General features: G+C 36.4%; 1 protein-coding gene across 2 annotated transcripts in view; it reads right to left on the bottom strand.

Moving 5' to 3' along the window:
* Positions 1–1,189: 1,189 nt before the first annotated feature.
* Positions 1,190–20,529, bottom strand: part of Vmn2r92 (vomeronasal 2, receptor 92) — a 33,249-nt gene continuing 13,909 nt past the window's right edge. The window contains exons 2-6 of one of the 2 annotated variants that reach the window (NM_001104541.1): positions 19,452–19,746; positions 18,326–19,117; positions 17,419–17,634; positions 14,983–15,106; positions 1,190–2,124 (exon numbers count right to left, since the gene is read on the bottom strand). In NM_001104541.1, the coding sequence (NP_001098011.1) occupies positions 1,190–2,124; positions 14,983–15,106; positions 17,419–17,634; positions 18,326–19,117; positions 19,452–19,746 (2,362 nt within the window). The remainder of the gene's footprint in view (positions 2,125–14,982; positions 15,107–17,418; positions 17,635–18,325; positions 19,118–19,451; positions 19,747–20,529) is intronic. The other variant, XM_030249940.1, reaches the window with a different exon arrangement.

Below are 20,529 nucleotides of genomic sequence, written 5' to 3'. Positions count from 1 at the left end.
GTAACCAAGAAAATCTTGAAAAGTTATAGCAAAGGATATAGTGATAAGAGGGAAGATAGACCATGTGTAAGAGAAAAGGCATATTCTATTGTTCTAACAGTTTTATATTTCTTTTCTTTCATATAACAATGGGGACAGAGAAAAGTTTATTTTAGGTATAATGCCTATTATTTTTACAAAATAATAACGAATCATGGAAAATGGGTAGTAATAAAATATAAGACAATAAGTGATTTTGGATATCAATTGACTGTTCTATACAAATTTACAGAAAATTAGGTGAGAGAAAATTTAATTAATAAAAATCAAATGAACAGTTTATATTAAGGGACAATACAAAAATTCAACATGAACAAGTTGTAACACCAGCAATTCTCAGATGAGTTGATACACCAGAAAAGCAATGCATATAAGGATATTCGGCTAACTTTCAGACAGCTGGACATGTCACAAATGTTGACAAACTATATATATGGGCTATAAGTGGATTGCTATGGTTGACTCATATTTCAGTTTGGGTAATAAAATACATTTGTAAATGAACCTTCACACTAAGTTAGAATGCAACACATAATGCCAGGAACTAGAATGCTATAACATTATAAAACTTTTCATTTAAATTATGACAGGTGGTGGTTTCAATATAAACAAATAAATTCAAGCATACCATTATAAATGAATTCAATGTCATGGGAGCTTTAAATATACCATGTTTTTAATTTTAAAATATTGTACATTGAAAATTACATACATAACAAATTTAAAAACTACTTATATGTCAACTGAGTTTTAGTATCACTAATTAATGAACATCAAGAAATTATATTCCAATGGGTTGTCCAAAGTAAATATTTGCTATTGCAAGCAGAAGAAAGAATACTCAGGAAGTTTAATAAAACCAAAACAATAAATTAAAAAGAAGAGTTTCTATCAAGGAAGGACACAAACATTTTACATGATCTAGGAATGGAGCCATCAGGCCTTAGAATCAGAACAGTTGAATCACCAGAGTAAATATGGTTTTCAAACATGGAAAATAAATGGCTTTCATATTATAACACTATAATATAGTTGAATAAAACCTGATAAAATTACATTCATACTGTATTTATGTAACATATTTTAGAATGGTATATGAATGATCCCTGTTGTGAAGTTCTTAACATAAAAACAAAATTCATTTCTAAAACTATATTTTAGGAAAAATCTTCCTTTTAGAATGTGTTTTTTTTTTCCTGGTATGACTAAATGAATTCTTCTCTGGTCTCAACAAGATAATGTAACACTTGGGACCAAATATGAAGGCAAGGAGTGCTGTGCTGGAAGCCAAGATAGAGAATACTTCCATAGCCATCATGACCTTCCCTTTAGTGCTGTGGTAGACAGGAAGAAAGGTGACCCAGACACAGAAGAACACCAGCATACTGAATGACAGAAACTTGGATTCATTGAATGTATCAGGCAAATTTCTAGACAAGAAGGCCATGGTATAACTCACAAGGGCCAAGAAACAGAGGTATCCCAGGACAGAGTGGAAGGCAACAGCTGAGCCCTTGTTGCACAAAATGATGATGTGTCCATATTCAGAATGAGCATCTTGGTCAATGAATGGTGGAGAAGTTGCCATCCATATTCCACAAAGAAGAAGTTGGATCAGGGTGCAGATAGGAATGATGTAGTTTGGACCCCTTGATATCATTAGCCACCTTACTATTCGCCCTGGAAAACTGACCTTAAAAGCAAGAACCACTGTAATAGTTTTGGCCAACACAGTGGCAAGAGCCACAGTGAAAGCAACTGCAAAGGTGGTCTGCTGAAGGATGCAGGCAGCTGTGTTGGGCTGACCAATGAAGTTCAAAGAACATAAGAAACAGAAGGTGAGTGTGATCAGCAAAATGTAACTCAGTACTCGATTATTGGCCTTGACAATAGGTGTGTCTCTGTGTTTCACAAATATGCCAATAACAAAGACAGTGAGTGCAGATAAGCACAAAGCTATGCTGGCTAGAGCCATCCCCAAGGGGTCTTCATAGGCCAGAAAGCTCACAGATTTTTGGAAGCAGTTGTTCTTCTCTGAATTTGCATAATGGCCCTCTGGACACTTCACACACTGGTCTACATCTGCTCAGAAATAAGGTTATCATGATAGCAGAAGTCCAGACTATGACAATTCCTTTTTTTATGAGATATTTCTAATTACAGGGACTATCTCAGAAGTCATGGCACTTTGTTTTCTCAGAGAAAAAATAATTAGAACACTGGTATGCAAAATTCTACATTTATAATCTGCACCTTGTTCCTTACATATTTCTTGCCATATTTATTTTCAAATATAATAGGATTTTATGCAATTTTTTAAATCTTACCAGCACACACATTTGCTTCCCTCAGTTTTTACTCACAAATCCTTGTTCTCCCTATATCTACCTTTTACATGTTAATATCCAATGTGTAGCCAGTATATGTACAACTTGGAATGGTTTCGGTGGGAAAATATGTAGACGGTCAAGCCCTAACTTTTTAAAGAACAGTATTAAATCTTTTCAGATAACTATCAACTTCCAGTAAATTCCTTAAAAATCTTCTTCATTGTGATTTAAACTTTATTACCTAAATGCCTTTGATCTCTTTACATACATTATTTCTCTGCCTTTATTGATAATGCTGTATCTCTTTTGAAAGTAACTTCAATACTAAGTTACATTACAAAAATCTACTGTGACCCTGACAGTACTCATAATTCACAGATCCTTTTTAACTAAAACATGGGAAATCTAGATTAGAGGAAATATTTTTGCAAAGTTTTTCAGATAATGCTTTCTTATATGTGAATACTAAATTTACTTTTTTCCTTAAAACTCCTGTGGTTTCAAATTCTGTTCATTCTCTGCTGGAGTTTCTGCAATGTTACATTAGATATTGCTGAATATCACCCAATAATGTGTTTTCATAACAGTTGAAGCAAGCATATATTTTTACATAGATAGAGTATTCTTAGAATATGTGAGGGATTTTTGAAAACATTATAATCCTCTGCTCTGGTACTTTTAAATATTTTCATAATTATTATGAATAACAGAAAATAGATGTACAAAGATTTATAAAACATATGATGTTCGTATGGTAGTTTGAATATGCGTGGCCCAGAAAGTGGCACTGTTTTGAAGTGTGGCCTTGTTGAAAGAAGTATGTCACTGGGGAGGTGGGATTTAAGACACTCATGCTAGATGCACGGAAGTCAGTCTTCCTAGAAGATTTCACCTGAAAATATAATTCTCAGCTCCTCCTGTGACATGTCTGCCTGGATGCTCTCATTCTCCAGACTTGAGGATAATTTACTGAACCTCTGAACCTGTATGACAATCACAATGAAATGTTGTCCTTATAAAAGTTGACTGTGGGCCGGGCATGGTGGCGCATGCCTTTAATCCCAGCACTTGGGAGGCAGTGCCAGGTGGATTTCTGAGTTCGAGGCCAGCCTGGTCTACAGAGTGAGTTCCAAGACAACCAGGGCTATACAGAGAAACCCTGCCTTGAAAAAAACAAAACAAAACACAAACAAACAAAAAACAAAAGTTGACTGTGTCACAGTGATTGTTTACAGCAGTAAAACCCTAATTAAGACATAAGTTAGTACCCGTAGTGAAATATTTCCATGATACGCCTGGCCATATTTTGGTTGGAAGAATGTGGATTTTGAGATTTTGATCTTGGAAAGCAGTATATTCAGTTTGCCAGAATTTATTGAAGATTTTTGCATCGATAATTATAAGGCAAATTGGTATAAAATTCATTCTTTGTTGGGTCTTTATGTGGTATATGCATCAGCGTAATTATGGCTTCATAGAACAAACTGGGTAGAGTACCTTCTGTTTCTATTTTGTGGAATTGATTGAGGAGTATTGGTATTAGGTCTTCTTTGAAGGTCTGATTGATCACTGGACTTAACTCATCTTGTCTTGTGCTTTTTTTGATTGGGAGACTATTAATGACTGTTTCTATTTCTTTAGGCGATATGGGACTGTTAGAATATTTATCTGATCCTGGTTTAACTTTGGTATGTGGTATCTGTTTAGAAAATTGAGGTTGACCTACTCAGCTTCTTGACCCAGATTTTGGAAAACAGTGGCTATGAGAATCTTAGGCCAAGGCATAATGTTATGCTACTTTAATACCAGAAAAGAAAGAAAAGCAGATCTCTGGGTTTAAGGACAGCCTGTAACACAGCAAGTTCCAAGTAGAGATAATCTTAAATCTAGGAGTGATACTACATGTGTTACATATCAGCATTCTTAAGACAGAGTCATAATGATCTTTGAGTTCAAAGTCAATGTACAGAGCAAGTCCAAGGACAGACAAGTTTATGCAGTTAGAGAATTGTAAAACAAAAGCTGGTAATAGAATAAGGGGGACCCATATTCCAGCCGTAGTACTCAGCCAAACTCAGGCGTATTGGCCATGTGGCTCTGACTTATGAGTCAATAAGATAAGGTGACTACCAGAACAAATGGTGCTGATTATCTAGAGGTAAGAAATTGCAATAATTTAGAATAGATTAGCATCACTGAGGTGAAATCATTTGAGAACTGTTTTTCTGAGAGTAAAAAAGGTGTGTTACAAAGAGCAAAGGTTATACCTCAGTCTCCAGCTTGACTTAGGGTTAGAGTCACACAGGTGTTACTAGGTTTGAAACTATGAGTGGGTCATGGTGAGTAGCTAAGGCTTGGAGCTGTGAGAAGCCAGGAAATTTAATTGGTGAAGGTAAAACTTCAGTTTAAGTTGATAGCCCAGCACTAGAGGAGTCATGCAAGGAAGTGGAGGCTTAGAACTATGACGAGAGCCTATTAAAGGTTATTGTTGAAGCCTAGTTTCAGTGCAAGACCCCAATGTACTGGAGATGCCAATAATATTGGATGATCACCAAAACTACTACCAAACTAGAATGGAGTTTACCAGAGCCTTGAGTGCTACAGAGGGCAGAGCTGGAGCCATAAGACAAGCTCTTTGGAGGAACCTAGAAGATCATGTGTAGATCCCAGGCATTGGAAGAAGAATCATTAATGTTGAAGCTGCCTTGGAAATTCCAAAATGTTCAAGATTCCCAAGCCATGGGATATCTTCTGAGGAAATCTGCTAACAGATATTGGAAGTAGCCCAGGAAAAAGAAGTTTGTTGCAGTCAACAAAGATGAAAAACTAGTGGACATCTGATCACCTCCTTGACATCAAACATGGAGATCAGGAGTCTGCAGTTTGCCCAACTGGTTTGTGTCTTGCTTTGTGATTACATTGAATAGTTTGACTTAATCTCTGAGGAGACTTTGAACTTGGATGTTTAACATTGTTGAAACTGTTATAAAATATTTGTATGTTGTCAGTTGGACAAAAGGTATTTTTTTAATAATGCTGTGCCTGGTTATTGCCTCCAGAGTCTCAAGTGTTTAACATGCCTATGGGACCCAGGGACTATAAAGTTCTAGTTTAAATATGGTTGGCACTATTTGAAGGTGTGTTCTTAAAGGAAATGTGTCATTGTGTGTATGGTCTTTAAGTCCCTTGTCTTATGTGCCAAGATACCAGTCTTTAACTAGAAGCCTTCAGAAGAAGTTGTAGAAATCTCTACTTGTCTGCATCATGCCTGACTGGATGATGCCATGCAATGATAATTGATTAGATCTCTGAACTGGTAAACCAGGCCCAATTAAATGTGCTTATATGTTCTGCCTTTGTCATGGTATTTGTTCACAGCAATAAAACCCCAAGACAGTGTCTAACACAATAGTTTTATATTTCTTAAAATATAATTGACAGAGTGTCAATTTTATTTAATAACATTGAATTGATATTTTAACATATAAAGGGTATTATTACCTTACTGCTCAACTTCCTATAAGCAATATTTTCAAATTTAGTGTTTATCATTTCTTTGTGCTGCATACTGTTGTACAATATAATAAATTAATAGACACCGGCCAGGTTTGTTCTTAGTTTGTGAATAACTCTTTATATGGACACACAGGATAATTCAAATTTTTCATTTATATATTCATGTGTGAGTGTTTGTGTGTTTGTGTGTGTGTGTGTGTGTGTGTGTGTGTGTAAGTATTTCACTTGGGTGAAATTTTTAGAGTAAAAATTATTATTATTCAAAGTTGGTATTAAAAGAAAATAGTGTGGACACTTCATAAGAATCAGAAGCCTCCATTTGAAGTTGATAATTGTTGTTTCAAAATTTGTGAAGAATTGTGTTGGAAATTTAATTTAAATCTGGATATTGCTGTTGGTTAGCTGGTCATTTGCTCTGTGTTAATTCTACTGAACTACAAGCAAGGGAGATGTTTTCATCTTTTGATATCGTTCGCAATTTCTCTCTTCAGAGACCTGAAGTTTGTGTCATACAGATCCTTCATTTACTTGGTTAGAGCTACATGAAGTTGCTGTTATTTGTGTTTATTGTGAACAGTATTGTTTCTCTAACTCCCTTCTCAGACCTTTTATTGTTTATGTATAGGTTGGTACTAATTTCTTTGAGTTAATTTTGTATACAACCACATTATTGAGTAGTTATATCAGCTGTAGGAATTCTCGTGAAGAATTTTGGGGATACAAAGATGGTTCAATATACAAAAGTACATTAATATAATCCACTATGTAAATAAACTCACTGGAAAAATCACGTAATTATCTCAATAGAAGCTGAAAAAAGCATTTGTCAATATAAAACACCCCTTCATATTAAAAGTATTGGGCAGATCAAGAATTCATGTCCCTTACGTAAGCATGATAAAATCAATATACAGCAAACCATCAACCAACCTCAAATTAAACAGAGAGATAGTTGAAGCAATCCTCCTAAATTAAGGGAAAAGTCAATGATGACCACTCTCTCAATATCTACTTAATATAATACTCAAAGTTCTAGATATAGCAATAAGACAAGAATAGTAGATCAAAGCGACAAAAATTTGAAAAGAAATAGTCAAGGTACCACAATTTGTGAATGATATTTCATTTCACATAAGTGACCACAAAATATATACCAGAGTCTATCCACAGCTAATATAGAACTTAAGCAAAGTAGATGGATAATAAATTAACTCAAACAAATTGTAGCCTTCTGCTACATGAAATATGAACAATATAGGAAAAATATTAGAAAAACAGCACTCTTCACAATAGGCAGAAATAGTATGAAATATCTTACTGTAACTTTTACCAAGTAAATGAAAGATCTATATGACAATAACTCCATGTCTTTCATGAAAGCATTTGAAAAAGACCTCAGAAAATGGAGAGGTCTTCCATGCTCATAGATTGGTAGAATTAACATAGTAAATATAGCCATCCTACCAAAAGCAATCAACAGATTCAATGCAATCCCCATCAAGATTCCAATACAGTTCTTCACAAACATTGAAAGAGCAACTCTCAATTTCATATGTAAAAACAAAAATCCCAGCTTAACAAAAAACAATTCTTAACACCAAAAGAATTACTGGAGGAATTACCATCCCTGACCTCAAGCTGTACTACATAGCAATAGTGATTTAAAAAAAAAAACATATTGTATTGGAACATATAAAGACAGGTGAATCAATGGAATTTAGGTGAAGACCCAGAAATAAGCCCACATACACATGGACACTTTATATTTGAAAAAGAAGCCAAAAACATACAGTAAAAAGAAAGCATATTCAATGAACAGTGCTGGTCTAATTAAGAGTCTGTATTTAAAAATATGAAAATATATCAATACTTATGACCTTGAAGAAAATGGAGTACATCAAGTAACTCAGCATAATCCAGACAATTTACAAAAGAGGTATCTCTAAAGGCTAAAAAGCACTTAAGAACTAAAATCCTTATTGATATGTGAAATGCAAATCTAAACAACCCTCAGATTTATTGAACAGTGAAATGCAAATCTAAACAACCCTCACCTTACACTAACTAGAATGGCTGAGATTAAATCCTCAGGTGAGATCACATGCTGTAAGGATCACATGCTGAAGAAAGTGGAACACACCACTATTGCTTTTGGGATTGCAAACCTGTACAACCACTCATGAAATCACTCTGGCATTTCCTGACACAATTGGAAATAGAGCTACCTGAAGACCCAACTATACCCCTTTTGGATATATACCCCCAAAATGCCAGAAGATATCACAGGGACATGTGCTCAACTCTGCTTATAGTGGCCTAAAAGTAAGAGCCAAAAGCTGGAAGCAAACCAAATGTCCTATAACAGAAGAATGGATGCAGAATATGTGGCAGATTTATACAAGATAATATTACAGTTATTAAAATCAAGGTCATCATGAGTTTTGAAGGAAAATTGATGAAACTACAAAATATCATCCTGGGTGAGGTATCCCAGACCTAGAAGGACATACATTATATGTATTCACTAATAAGTTCATATTAGTCAGAAAAAAACAAAAACCAAAAAACACAGAATACCTAGGATAAAACTCACAGAGTTCAGGAATTTTAAGAAGCAGAAAGGCCACCAGAGACACTGAAACTTATAGAGGAGAAAGTGGGGAAAAGCCTTGAAGATATGGGCACAGGGGAAAAATTCCTGAACAGAACAGCAATGGTTTGTGCTGTAAGATCGAGAATTGACAAATGGGACCTAATGAAACTCCAAAGTTTCTGCAAGGCAAAAGACACCGTCAATAAGACAAAAAGACCACCAACAGATTGGGAAAGGATCTTTACCTATCCTAAATCAGATAGGGGACTAGTATCCAACATATATAAAGAACTCAAGAAGGTGGACTTCAGAAAATCAAATAACCCCATTAAAAAATGGGGCTCAGAACTGAAAAAGAATTCTCACCTGAGGAATACCGAATGGCAGAGAAGCACCTGAAAAAATGTTCAACATCCTTAAACATCAGGGAAATGCAAATCAAAACAACCCTGAGATTCCACCTCACACCAGTCAGAATGGCATAGATCAAAAATTCAGGTGACAGCAGATGCTGGCATGGATGTGGAGAAAGAGGAACACTCATCCATTGTTGGTGGGATTGCAGGCTTGTACAACCACTCTGGAAATCAGTCTGGCAATTCCTCAGAAAATTGGACATAGTACTACCAGAGGATCCAGTAATACCTCTCCTGGGCATATATCCAGAAGATGCCCCAACTGGTAAGAAGGACACATGCTCCACTATGTTCATAGCAGCCTTATTTATAATAGCCAGAAGCTGGAAAGAACCCAGATGCCCCTCAACAGAGGAATGGATACAGAAAATGTGGTACATCTACACAATGGAGTACTACTCAGCTATTAAAAAGAATGAATTTATGAAATTCCTAGCCAAGTGGATGGACCTGGAGGGCATCATCCTGAGTGAGGTAACACATTCACAAAGGAACTCACACAATATGTACTCACTGATAAGTGGATATTAGCCCCAAACCTAGGATACCCAAGATATAAGATACAATTTGCTAAACACATGAAACTCAAGAAGAATGCAGACTGAAGTGTGAACACTATGCCCCTCCTTAGAATTGGGAACAAAACACCCATGGAAGGAGTTACAGAGACAAAGTTTGGAGCTGAGATGAAAGGATGGACCATGTAGAGACTGCCATATCCTGGGATCCACCCCATAATCAGCATCCAAACGCTGACACCATTGCATACACTAGCAAGATTTTATTGAAAGGACCCAGATGTAACTGTCTCTTGTGAGACTATGCCGGGGCCTAGCAAACACAGAAGTGGATGGTCACAGTCAGCTAATGGATGGATCACAGGGCTCCCAATGGAGGAGCTAGAGAAAGTAGCCAAGGAGCTAAAGGGATCTGCAACCCTATAGGTGGAACAACATTATGAACTAACCAGTACCCCGGAGCTCTTGACTCTAGCTGCATATGTATCAAAAGATGGCCTAGTAGGCCATCACTGGAAAGAGAGGCCCATTGGACATGCAAACTTTATAGGCCCCAGTACAAGGGAACGCCAGGGCCAAAAAGGGGGAGTGGGTGAGTAGGGGAGTGGGGGTGGGTGGGTATGGGGGACTTTTGGTATAGCATTGGAAATGTAAATGAGCTAAATACCTAATAAAAAATGGAAAAAAAAAAGCAGAAAGGCCAAGATGGGGGTAAAGTAATGAGTTAAAAAACTGTGGGATGGTGGCCACCAAGTGGGTACCATGACTAGATAGTAAACAAATAAAGGCATTCATTAAACATTGTGTGTCCTCATAGATTTAGTATTTGTTCAATTCCATAATAGCGGGAAGCATAAAAGCAGCTGGAGATAGAACACACTAGAATACAAGTTAAATGCTAAGATCCTGATTTGAAGGCAACAACAGAAAAATAAAATACAGTAAAAAGATACCGGATGTCACATTGAAATGTAAAACTTAAAATAAATCCCTAGCTGTAAAACTCCCCATAAAATACCACTACTCCTAATCTTTCCTTATGGTTACCTTTATTAAAAAAAACAAAAAACAAAAAACAAAAAACCAAACAAATAAACAAACAAAAAAAACCCGAAGTTCTGTAAACTCTAATCTGAGAGACAATAGAAAGTTACCAAACCTTCTGTGTACAAAAGAGCTCAAAATAATACTGTTTTCTGCACAGAAAAATTGCTCCTATTAATTCATGACACATGTGAAAATGTGTTAGAAGAACGCTGGCTTAAGCCAGAGAAATTTCAACATAGATATTAGAGTTAGTCATAAAGAGACTCCCATATTCAGAAAATGAATATTACCAAATGATAGATAATGGGAGGATAATCAGTTTTCTATTTCAGTGTGCAGAACGTGGTTTGTTAACAACCTTTATGTGACAAGCACACACATAAGAATAAATGGGTATCATGAACTGTTTTAGATAGTTTAATTACAAATTTTGGGAGATACGGAATGGGGAAATAAATCTGGGAGGAGTATGAGCAGTGAAGGTGATGTAAAAACATTGTATAAAATTATCAAACAAACAAAAGTGAGAAATGAGCTGTTAATAACTATGAAGGTGCAACAGATCTGAGCCTTATATGGCTCTTAAAAATCATTGAAAAACATTTTGACAAACTATCTTGAGAGGATTCTCCACACTGCAGGCAGCCTAGCAAACCCGGGACTTTGAGATCACTGGTGCTTGGAACGCAACATCAGTTCCAAAAATCCCAGAGGGTCTTGTGCTAGCAGCAACAGGGTCAAAGGACAAAGACAGGACCTAGCACACCCAGAATCTTGGGATCACTGACATGGGTCAAAGCAGGAGAGCACATGGGCAGCAGAAGCAACAGAGCTTCTTGGACAGGGATCCCTTCAGGTTTTCATCCTCAGCAAGAAGACAGAGCTGAAACCCAGACCTCTGGATACTTTCCATGCCAGAGGAGAGTCAGCCTCCAGGGAAGGCTCTGACCTCAGGAACCAGGAGGTGGATCTGAGCCCCAGACTTCTGTGCACCTTCCCTGTAAGAGGAGAGCTTGCCTGCAGAGAGTGTTCTGACCACTGGGATGCAGGAGAGAGTTGGTCTCCCAGGAGTGCTGACAGAGGCTAAAGAATCACAGTGGAATAAGCTCCAGCCAGAGACAGCTAGAACATCTAACAGCAGAGATTACCAGATTGTGAAAGACAGAAACCAAGACCACAGGGCATCATCAAAACCAAGTACGCCCACTACAGCGAATCCTGGATACCCCAACACACCCGAAAAGAAACACTGATTTACAATCATATATCATGATGGTGGTAGAGGATTTTAAAAAGGGAATTAATAACTCACTTAACGAAATACAGAAGAACACTGCTAAACAGGTAGAAGCCCTTAAAGAGGAAGCACAAAAATCCCCCAAAGAATTACAGGAAAACACAACCACACAGGTGATGGAATTCAACAAAACCATCCAAGATCTAAAAATGGAAGAAGAAACAATCAAGAAAACCCAAAGAAGACAACTCTGGAGATAGAAAACCTAGGAAAGAAATCAGGAACCATAGATGTGGGCATCTGCAACAGAATACAAGAGAAGGAAGAGAGAATCTCAGGTGTAAAAGATTCCTTAGAGAACATGTGGACAGAACAATCAAAGAAAATGTAAAATGCAAAATGATCCTAACCCAAAACATCCAGGAAACCCAGGACACAATAAGAAGGCCAAACCTACAGATAATAGGAGTAGAGGAGAATGAAGATTTTCAACTTAAAGGAACAACAAATATCTTCAAAAAAATATAGAAGAAAACATCCCTAGCCTAAAGAAAGAGATGTCCGTGAACATACAAGAAGCCTACAGAACTCCAAATAGACTGGACCAGAAAAGAAATTCCTCCCAACACATAATAATCAGAACAACAAATGCACTAAATAAAGATAGAATATTAAAAGCAGTAAGGGAAAAGGTCAAGTAACATATAAAGGCAGGTCTATTAGAATTACACTAGACTTCTCACCGGAGACTATAAAAGCCAGAATATCCTGGACAGATGTTATATAGACCATAAGAAAACACAAATGCCAGCCCAGGCTACTATACCCAGAAAAATTCTCAATTACGATAGATGGAGAAACCAAAATATTCCATGGCAAAACCAAATTCACACAATACCTTTCTATGAATCCATCCCTTCAGAGGAAAATAATGGGAAAACACCAACAAAAGGACAGAAACTATGCTGTAGAGAAAGCAAGAAAGTAATCCTTCAACAAATCTAAAAGAAGACAGCCTCTAGAACGGAATCTCAACTCTAAAAACAAAAATAACAGGAAGCAAGAATTACTTTTCTCTAATATCTCTTAATATCAATGGACTCAATTCCCAAATTAAAAATAAAAGCTGTACTACAGGGCAAATGTGATTAAAAACTCCATGGTACTGGTACAGAGACAGACAGGTAGATCAAGGGAATACATTTGAAGACCCAGAAATGAACCCACACACCTATTGTCACTTGATCTTTGACAAGGGAGCAAAAACCATCCAGTGGAAAAAAAGACAGCACTTTCAACAAATGGTGCTGGCACAACTGGCAGTTATCATGTAGAAGAATGGGAATTGATCCATTCTTATATCCTTGTACTAAGGTCAAGTCCATGTGGATCAAGGAACTCCATGTAAAACCAGAGACACTGAAACTTCTAGAAAAGAAATTGGGGAAAAGACTCAAAGATATGGGCACAGGGGAAAAATTCCTGAACAGAGCATCAATGGCTTGTACTGAAAGATCGAGAATCTACAAAGGTTCTGTGGGGAAAAAATCATGGTCAATAAGACAAAAAGGCCACCAACAGATTGGGATAGGATCTTTACCAATCCTAAATCTGATAGGGGACTAATATCCAATATATATAAAGAACTCAAGAAGATGGACTCCAGAAAATCAAATAACCGTATTCATAAATTTGGTACAGAGCTAAACAAAGAATTCTCACCTGAGGAATAGCAAATGGCTGAGAAGCACCAGAAAAAAAATGTTTAACATCTTTAATCATCAGGGAAATGCAAATCAAAACAACCCTGTATTTCCACCTCACACCAGTCAGCATGGTTCAGATAAAAAATTCAGGTGACAGCAGATGCTGGCAAGGATGTGGAGGAAGAGGGACACTCCTCCATTGTTGGTGAGATTGCAAACTGGTACAACCACTCTAGAAATCAGTCTGGCGGTTTCTCAGAAAATTGGATTTATTACTTCCAGAAGATACAGCAATTCCTCTCTTGTGCATATACCCAGAAGATGATCCAACTTGTAATAAGGACACATGCTCCATTATGTTCATAGCAGACTTATTTATAATAACAAGAAGATAGAAAGAACCCAAATGTCCCTCAACAGAGGAATGGGTACAGAAAATGTGATACATTTACACAATGGAGTACTACTCAGCAGTTAAAAACAGTTAAGTCATGTAATTCTTAGGCAAATGGATGGATCTGGAGGATATCATCCTGAGTGAGGTAACCCAATCCCAAAAGAACACACATAGCATGTACTCACTAATTAGCGCATATTAACTCAGAAACTTAGAATACCCAAGATTCAATTTGCAAAACACATGAAACTCATGAAGAAGGAAGACCAAAGTGTGGATACTTTCTTCCTTCTTAGAATGGGGAACCAAACACCCTTGGAAGGAGTTACAGAGACAAAGTTCAGAGCTAAGATGGAAGGAAAGACCATCCACAGACTCCTCCACCCAGGGACCCATCCCATATACAACCACCAAACCCAGACACTATTGCATATGCCTGAAAGATTTTGCTGACAGTACCCTGATATATCTGTCTCTCGTGAGGCTATGACAGTGCCTTGCAAATACAGAATTAGATGCACACAGTCATCTATTGGTTGGAACACAGGGCCCCCAATGGAAGAGCTAGAGAAAGGACCCTAGGAGCTAAAGGGGTCTGCAACCCTATAGGAGGAACAATGATATGAACGAACTATCCCCCTCCCCACTCCCAGAGCTCTGTCTCTAGTTGCATTTGAAGCTGAAGATGGCCTAGTCGGCCTTCAACGGGAGGAGAGGCCCTTGGTCTTGTGAAGATTATATGGCCCAGTACAGGGGAATTCCAGGACCAGGAAGTCAGAGTGTGTGGTTTGAGGAGCAGGGAGTTTGGAGGGTGTACAGGTCTTTGGGATAGGATTTTAAATGTAAGGAAAAAAACCTATATATTAAAAACAAATAAAAAAAATTTGATCCCTTATTAATACATGTTAAGTGGCAATGTGCAATGTAAAGCATTGAAAAGTATGGGGAGATATATTGTATCTTCAAATACCAATATTGACAATGGATTAAAGCTATAAATCAAGAATGATTTGCAATGGCTATTTTGAGCTATTTCAAGGGGATGATGATGAATATGGCATTTAAATTCCTTTTAAAAAGAAATTAAAAATAGTATTTAACTTTGACTAAGAACTTTTTTATTTGCTAACAGATTGTAGAATCCAGTGGAGAAATAGGAAGTATTCTATAAAATTACATTTACCTGTCTCATTAGAAATCTCATTGTCTGCACAGGGAGTGCACTTGTAGCAGCAGATGGCCTTGCCCGCCATGGTTACTTTCCTGAATCCAGGCCCACAACTCTCAGTGCAGAAAGACCGAGGGACCTGTGAAGAATGAAAAGAATGTTATCTAATGCTTAGAGTTTTATGGAAAAAAAAATCATAAAAACAGAGTTTTTGAAGATCATACACTGGAAAGCAAAGTATTGTTGTTAACACCTAGACTTATGTAAAGATTAGTTGTAGTAATAAGGGATGGGGAACTAGGGTTAGCCACCATAAAGTTCCAGGTGCCACGAAAGCTAGAAACTCCCAGGATCCATCTGGGATGACTTTAGCTGATATACCCCACAAATGTGAGAGAAAACCTGTTGAGACCATATTTATAGGTTAGACAAGGACCCTGGTTGAGAAATTGGGGCACCAACCCATATCAAAAATACTAACCCAGAATTGCTCTTATCTAAAGGAAGTATAGGGACAAAAAGGGGAGCAGAGACTGAAGGAAAGGTTATCCAGAGACTGCCCTACCTGGACATCTATCCTATATATGGTCACCAAACACAAACACAGCTGTTTATGCCAAGAAGTGCTTGCTGACAGGAGCGAGATATAGCTGTCTCATGAGAACTTCTGCCAGTGCCTTAACAATACAGATGAGGATGGTGACAGCCAACCATCTGACTGAGTACAGGGACCCCAGTGGAGGAGTTAATGACTGAAGGAGCTGATGGGTTTGCAACCCCATAAGAAGAACAACAATTTCAATGAACTAGAATGTCCAGAGCTCACGGGGACTAAATCACCAACCAAAGAATACATATGGTAGGATCCATGGCTCCAGCAGCATATGTTACAGAGGAGGCCCATATCTGGCATCAATTAGAGGAAAGGCTCTTGGTCCTCTGAAAGCTTGATGTCCACCATAGGAGAATGCTAGCTATGGTGATGAGGCAGAAGATTGGGGGTGAAACACCCTCACAGAAGCTTGGACTGGGAGATGCGATATGGGGTTTGCAGATCAGAAACCAGGAAAGGGGATAACATTTGAACTGTAAATAAATAAAATAACCAATAAATTTTTTTCAAAAAGAAATAAAAATTTTGCCCTTAAGAAGGCAAATATTGTTTAAATTTTGGCCTGAGAATTATCATAGTGTTAAAAAATTTGGATCTTAATGAGTTAAGGACAAGTTAGTGAAACATCAGTGATTAGGAATATGAAAAAAGGAGTTCATTGGGCCCATCTAGTCTCTCACTACCTTTGTACTTTCTGACACCTGTGTTGAGCATCTCAATTTCTACCATTACTGTGAATTTGGACTGTCAATTTGAGAGGATTTATACTTAAAATGGAAGCAAATAAACATATATTTGTAGGAAGAAATATATAGATAAATTTAGCTAAGAAAAAAAGATTCAGTTAAATTTTAAGTGTCACTAATTATTGTAAAAATATCCCAATTGCAGAAAAGATAAATGAGAGCCGTGTTATTCATTGCTTCCTGCAGAGGATATTATATCATCAGCAACCTCTTACATTTGAAAATCATGCATTTTCCAATATAATGCACTACACCCTCAATTAGTTCTCTAAGTTCTTTCAAGTTATTATTAAACATTGAATGAGGTAGGACATATTGAGAATCAAGGAACAATTAGCGGATGCTAATGGAGTTATTATATAGTATTTTGAAAGAAAAATATTCCATGCACGTTAATTCATTTGAGTGCTTACTTCTTGTTGGTGGTATTATATGTGAAGTTACTGAAACTATGGGGGATTCAGACTTGCTGATGAAATTATGGCACAATGGTTGGGAATTGAAAGACTATACTATTTCCTCAATTCCAGGCTTCTAATTTTATTTATTGTTAATACATGTGTATAGAAACACTTTCTTTCAATTTCCTATGCCTGTGTCGAGTATGACCACTTGTTGTCATACTTGCAATCTTGGTAAACAATGATACTTAAAGAACCATAAAACAAAACATAGTCTTTTTTATAAAATTCATATTTGGTCATGGTTTTTTGAACATAAATTAAAACATAAATTTGATATTGTTCTATGATATTAATCCAAAATGAGAGATTTTTCTCCAGTACATTAACACATGAGTCATTTGGAAATGAAAATTTCCTCTTACCACGGGTCTCATCCCTAATTCGTAACAATTGGAGGAAACCTAATCCTCATATAAGTTAGCAATGAGGGACTTATTGAACAATGTATACTTCTATTGATCTGAATCAAGGAAAATCCAAAGCCAGTATTCTAAAATTAGTTTGTGTTATTTTATACTGATACTCAAAGTGTAATGGAACTGATATAATGAGTCAAGCATCATTATAACAGAAAACATAATTGTGTTAGTAATATAAACACAAAGTATTTAGATAATACATTACCCACCTCTGAAAATATTTCTGGCCATTGTATCATCTGTTCTGATAAAGACAGCTGTTGACCCTGGGGAGCATTTACAGAAAAGGATCCTATTTTCACTTTTAATCCAAGACCCTTTGGTAAATTCCAAAGGTTAAGAATGTCATATTCTTCATCTATTGTCTGTCTCCAACCTAAACTCTTTTTGTCTCTCACTTCAATGTCCTTCAGGAAAGTGTTAAGCTGAAAGAGAAATATAATTTTATATTACATTGTGCAAAAGGAGCAGAATAAATAATGGTTTTAGAAATCCTAGTATTCTTAATTTCTGATGTGTACATCAACATTAATTTAGATTCCATTACTGATGACTAATTGAAAATCTGAATGTTCAGAATACCATTCTGCTTCTGAATTATTATTTAAACTCAAGCTCAAATAAGCAATCCATGATTACTCATCTATGAAAAGATAAACTTTTTTAAAGCTAGGAAGACTTACTTGCTTTTAGAATATATTCAGAGCTCCGGTGTTGAAAATGAGGGTGCTCATATCTAGAAATTAATTAAAATGTATTGTTTCTATATAAACCACTCTCATTGTTTCACTTGAGTATCCCTGTTTTAATTTCTCTTGTAACAAATATATAAAGCAATAAGTTTTTTAATTGCAACTATTTTCATGAGAAGTCTGTACAGCTAGATACTGATGACAAGAACTTAGTTTTTACTAAGCATATTTGTCCCTGGTATCTTACACACCATTTTACAACATCGTACAGTTTAAATTATCTTTACTCCTAGGTAAGAATAGAAACACAAAAAATTCTGCGATTGTGGACAAGATAACTGAATTTTACAATACCTAAATTAGTATTGTTGTAAATCTCTTATGTCAGAGTGCTGACAATAAAATACAGTAGGAAGGATTTTACCTGCCATGGAAAGGACACCATCCCTTCACCATTCTTACACCGTTGCATTTGAATTTGCTGAAGTGTCATCTCATGGAGGCTGTGAGCCACAGCATATACACCATTGTAAATATTTCTGCTCTCATCATTCATGGCCACATCAAATATGTGACTAGGTAAAATATCCAAAGAGGCATTGGTTTGACAGTTGGCCAAAACATGACAATTAATGCCAGCAAATGAGCACTTGAAGAAGAAATACCACAGCTTAGGAAGATAAATGTCTTCTGGGTATTTATTGGGATTAACTGTTTGAATAAATTTGGTAAATTCAAAATTCTCCCTATAATGGTGCTTAAAAATTAGGCTTCCATGGAATAAGTCTAACATGAAATAATCAGCTGTGTCTATAACATGATGTTCAATGTTCATGACCCAGACATTCCATGTCAATAACCTTTGCCCAATATTTCTCATTAGACTTGCTAGAGAATCAGTGTCACCATAAATAATTATTACATTTGTCTCATCCATATTTTCCCAGAATTTGGCAAAATATAAATTCCATGTTTCTGGGATCATTTTTACAAAAGCTATACAGATTCCCTTTCTCTCCATCTCCTCCCTAAAATCTGATAGAATTTTATTTCCTTTGTGGTCATCTGGGATGATGAGACCAACCCAAGACCACCGAAAATGAACCATCAATGAAACAATGGCAAGTGAAAGAGATGTGTCCCTTGGGGACATTTGGTAGAGAGAAGGATACTGACTATGGTCACTCAAGAGAGGATCATAAGGTCCAAAAGTAATCTGAAGCAAATTGGAAAGAAGAGGAAGAATATTATCATCAAAAAAATTTCATTCCTAAAGAAATAGATAATAACAGGAGAGCTTTTTAAAGGCACATTCCAATTACTACATTTTACAGAAATTTCTGTTAGGCCTGCAAGTTTCAAGGACTTACCTGGCTCATTGACTACACCAACCTTTCTCTTACAACCAAGAGAAATCTGGATTAAATTCTATGTGTCTGGATATTGCTTTGATATTTGGATAATTGATCAATCACTCTTTCCATTTAAAGACACATAAAATATGAACAAAGAGAACTAACTCTCAGTTCCCACAATCCAAATTTTCTCACCTGTGGAAATTTAAGGAATTGAAGCAAGGTCCCAATTTGGGCAGATGTTTTCCATGATGTTCCTGTGAGTGCAGCAGTGAAGGTTCTCTTTTTACAATTGTAATTAGGTAAATAATTTCTCTGAACAAGAGCTGAGAGCCATATAAAAACATTATCAAGAGTGTCCTTTTCAGTGAATCTGACATTGTAGAAATCAAATCCAAGAGATGTATTGGGTAAAAGATTGGGGTTCCCATTGATCTCCTCAATGGCAAATAGCAGAGCGAGAATATATCTGTAGTTCTTAAAGTTATACCTGTGTAATTGTCATAAAAACACATAAGAGGATGACCAAATATACCACACAATATACATATCTAGTATAGTAAATTATATGGTTTAACTCTGAATCTATAAAACATGTAATTTAATTTCTTCACCAACAATAGCTGAACTAGATTAGATGAATACGTTAGGTTTAGGCAAGCACATTTACCATTACTACTCATTGTTTATAGACCCTCAAAGCATATATAATTTGCATTTCATAGATTATTCTTTACACATTCTGATTAGGAAAAAAAAAGAATCATTTTCCTCCAAATAGCACATCTGTTGGAATGTAGATCTGTAATCTTCACATATCAAAATCATCTATTTTATTATCCACCCAACTTTTAATAACAGTATATTAATTAAATAATATCATGAAGTTCATTTCATTGCATGTGGACATTGTTGATATTTCTCTGATACAGTTTTTTTGAGTATGGTAGCATGGAATTACTAGTGCCCTTGAAAAGCCTGCTTCTCTCAAGAAAAAGGAGGACCAAAGTATGGTTACTTTGGTCTTTCTTGGATAGAGGAGAAATATAACCATGGGAGGAGATACAAATTGTGGAGCAGAGACTGAAGAAAAGACCATAGAGAATGCCCCTCCTGGGGATCAATCCCATATATAGTCACAAAACCCAGACACTATTGTGGATGTCAACAAGTGTTTATTGACAGGAGACTGATATAGCCATCTTCTGAGAGGCTCTTCCAGTACCTGACAAATAGCACATCTCAAATAGCACATGAAGTGGATGCTCTCAGC

Source organism: Mus musculus, chromosome 17 (genome assembly GCF_000001635.26).
Source record: "Mus musculus strain C57BL/6J chromosome 17, GRCm38.p6 C57BL/6J".
Classification (NCBI taxonomy): Eukaryota; Metazoa; Chordata; class Mammalia; order Rodentia; family Muridae; genus Mus; species Mus musculus.
The sequence above is the reverse complement of the archived record's forward strand: the minus strand, read 5'-3'. Positions and strand labels throughout refer to the sequence as shown.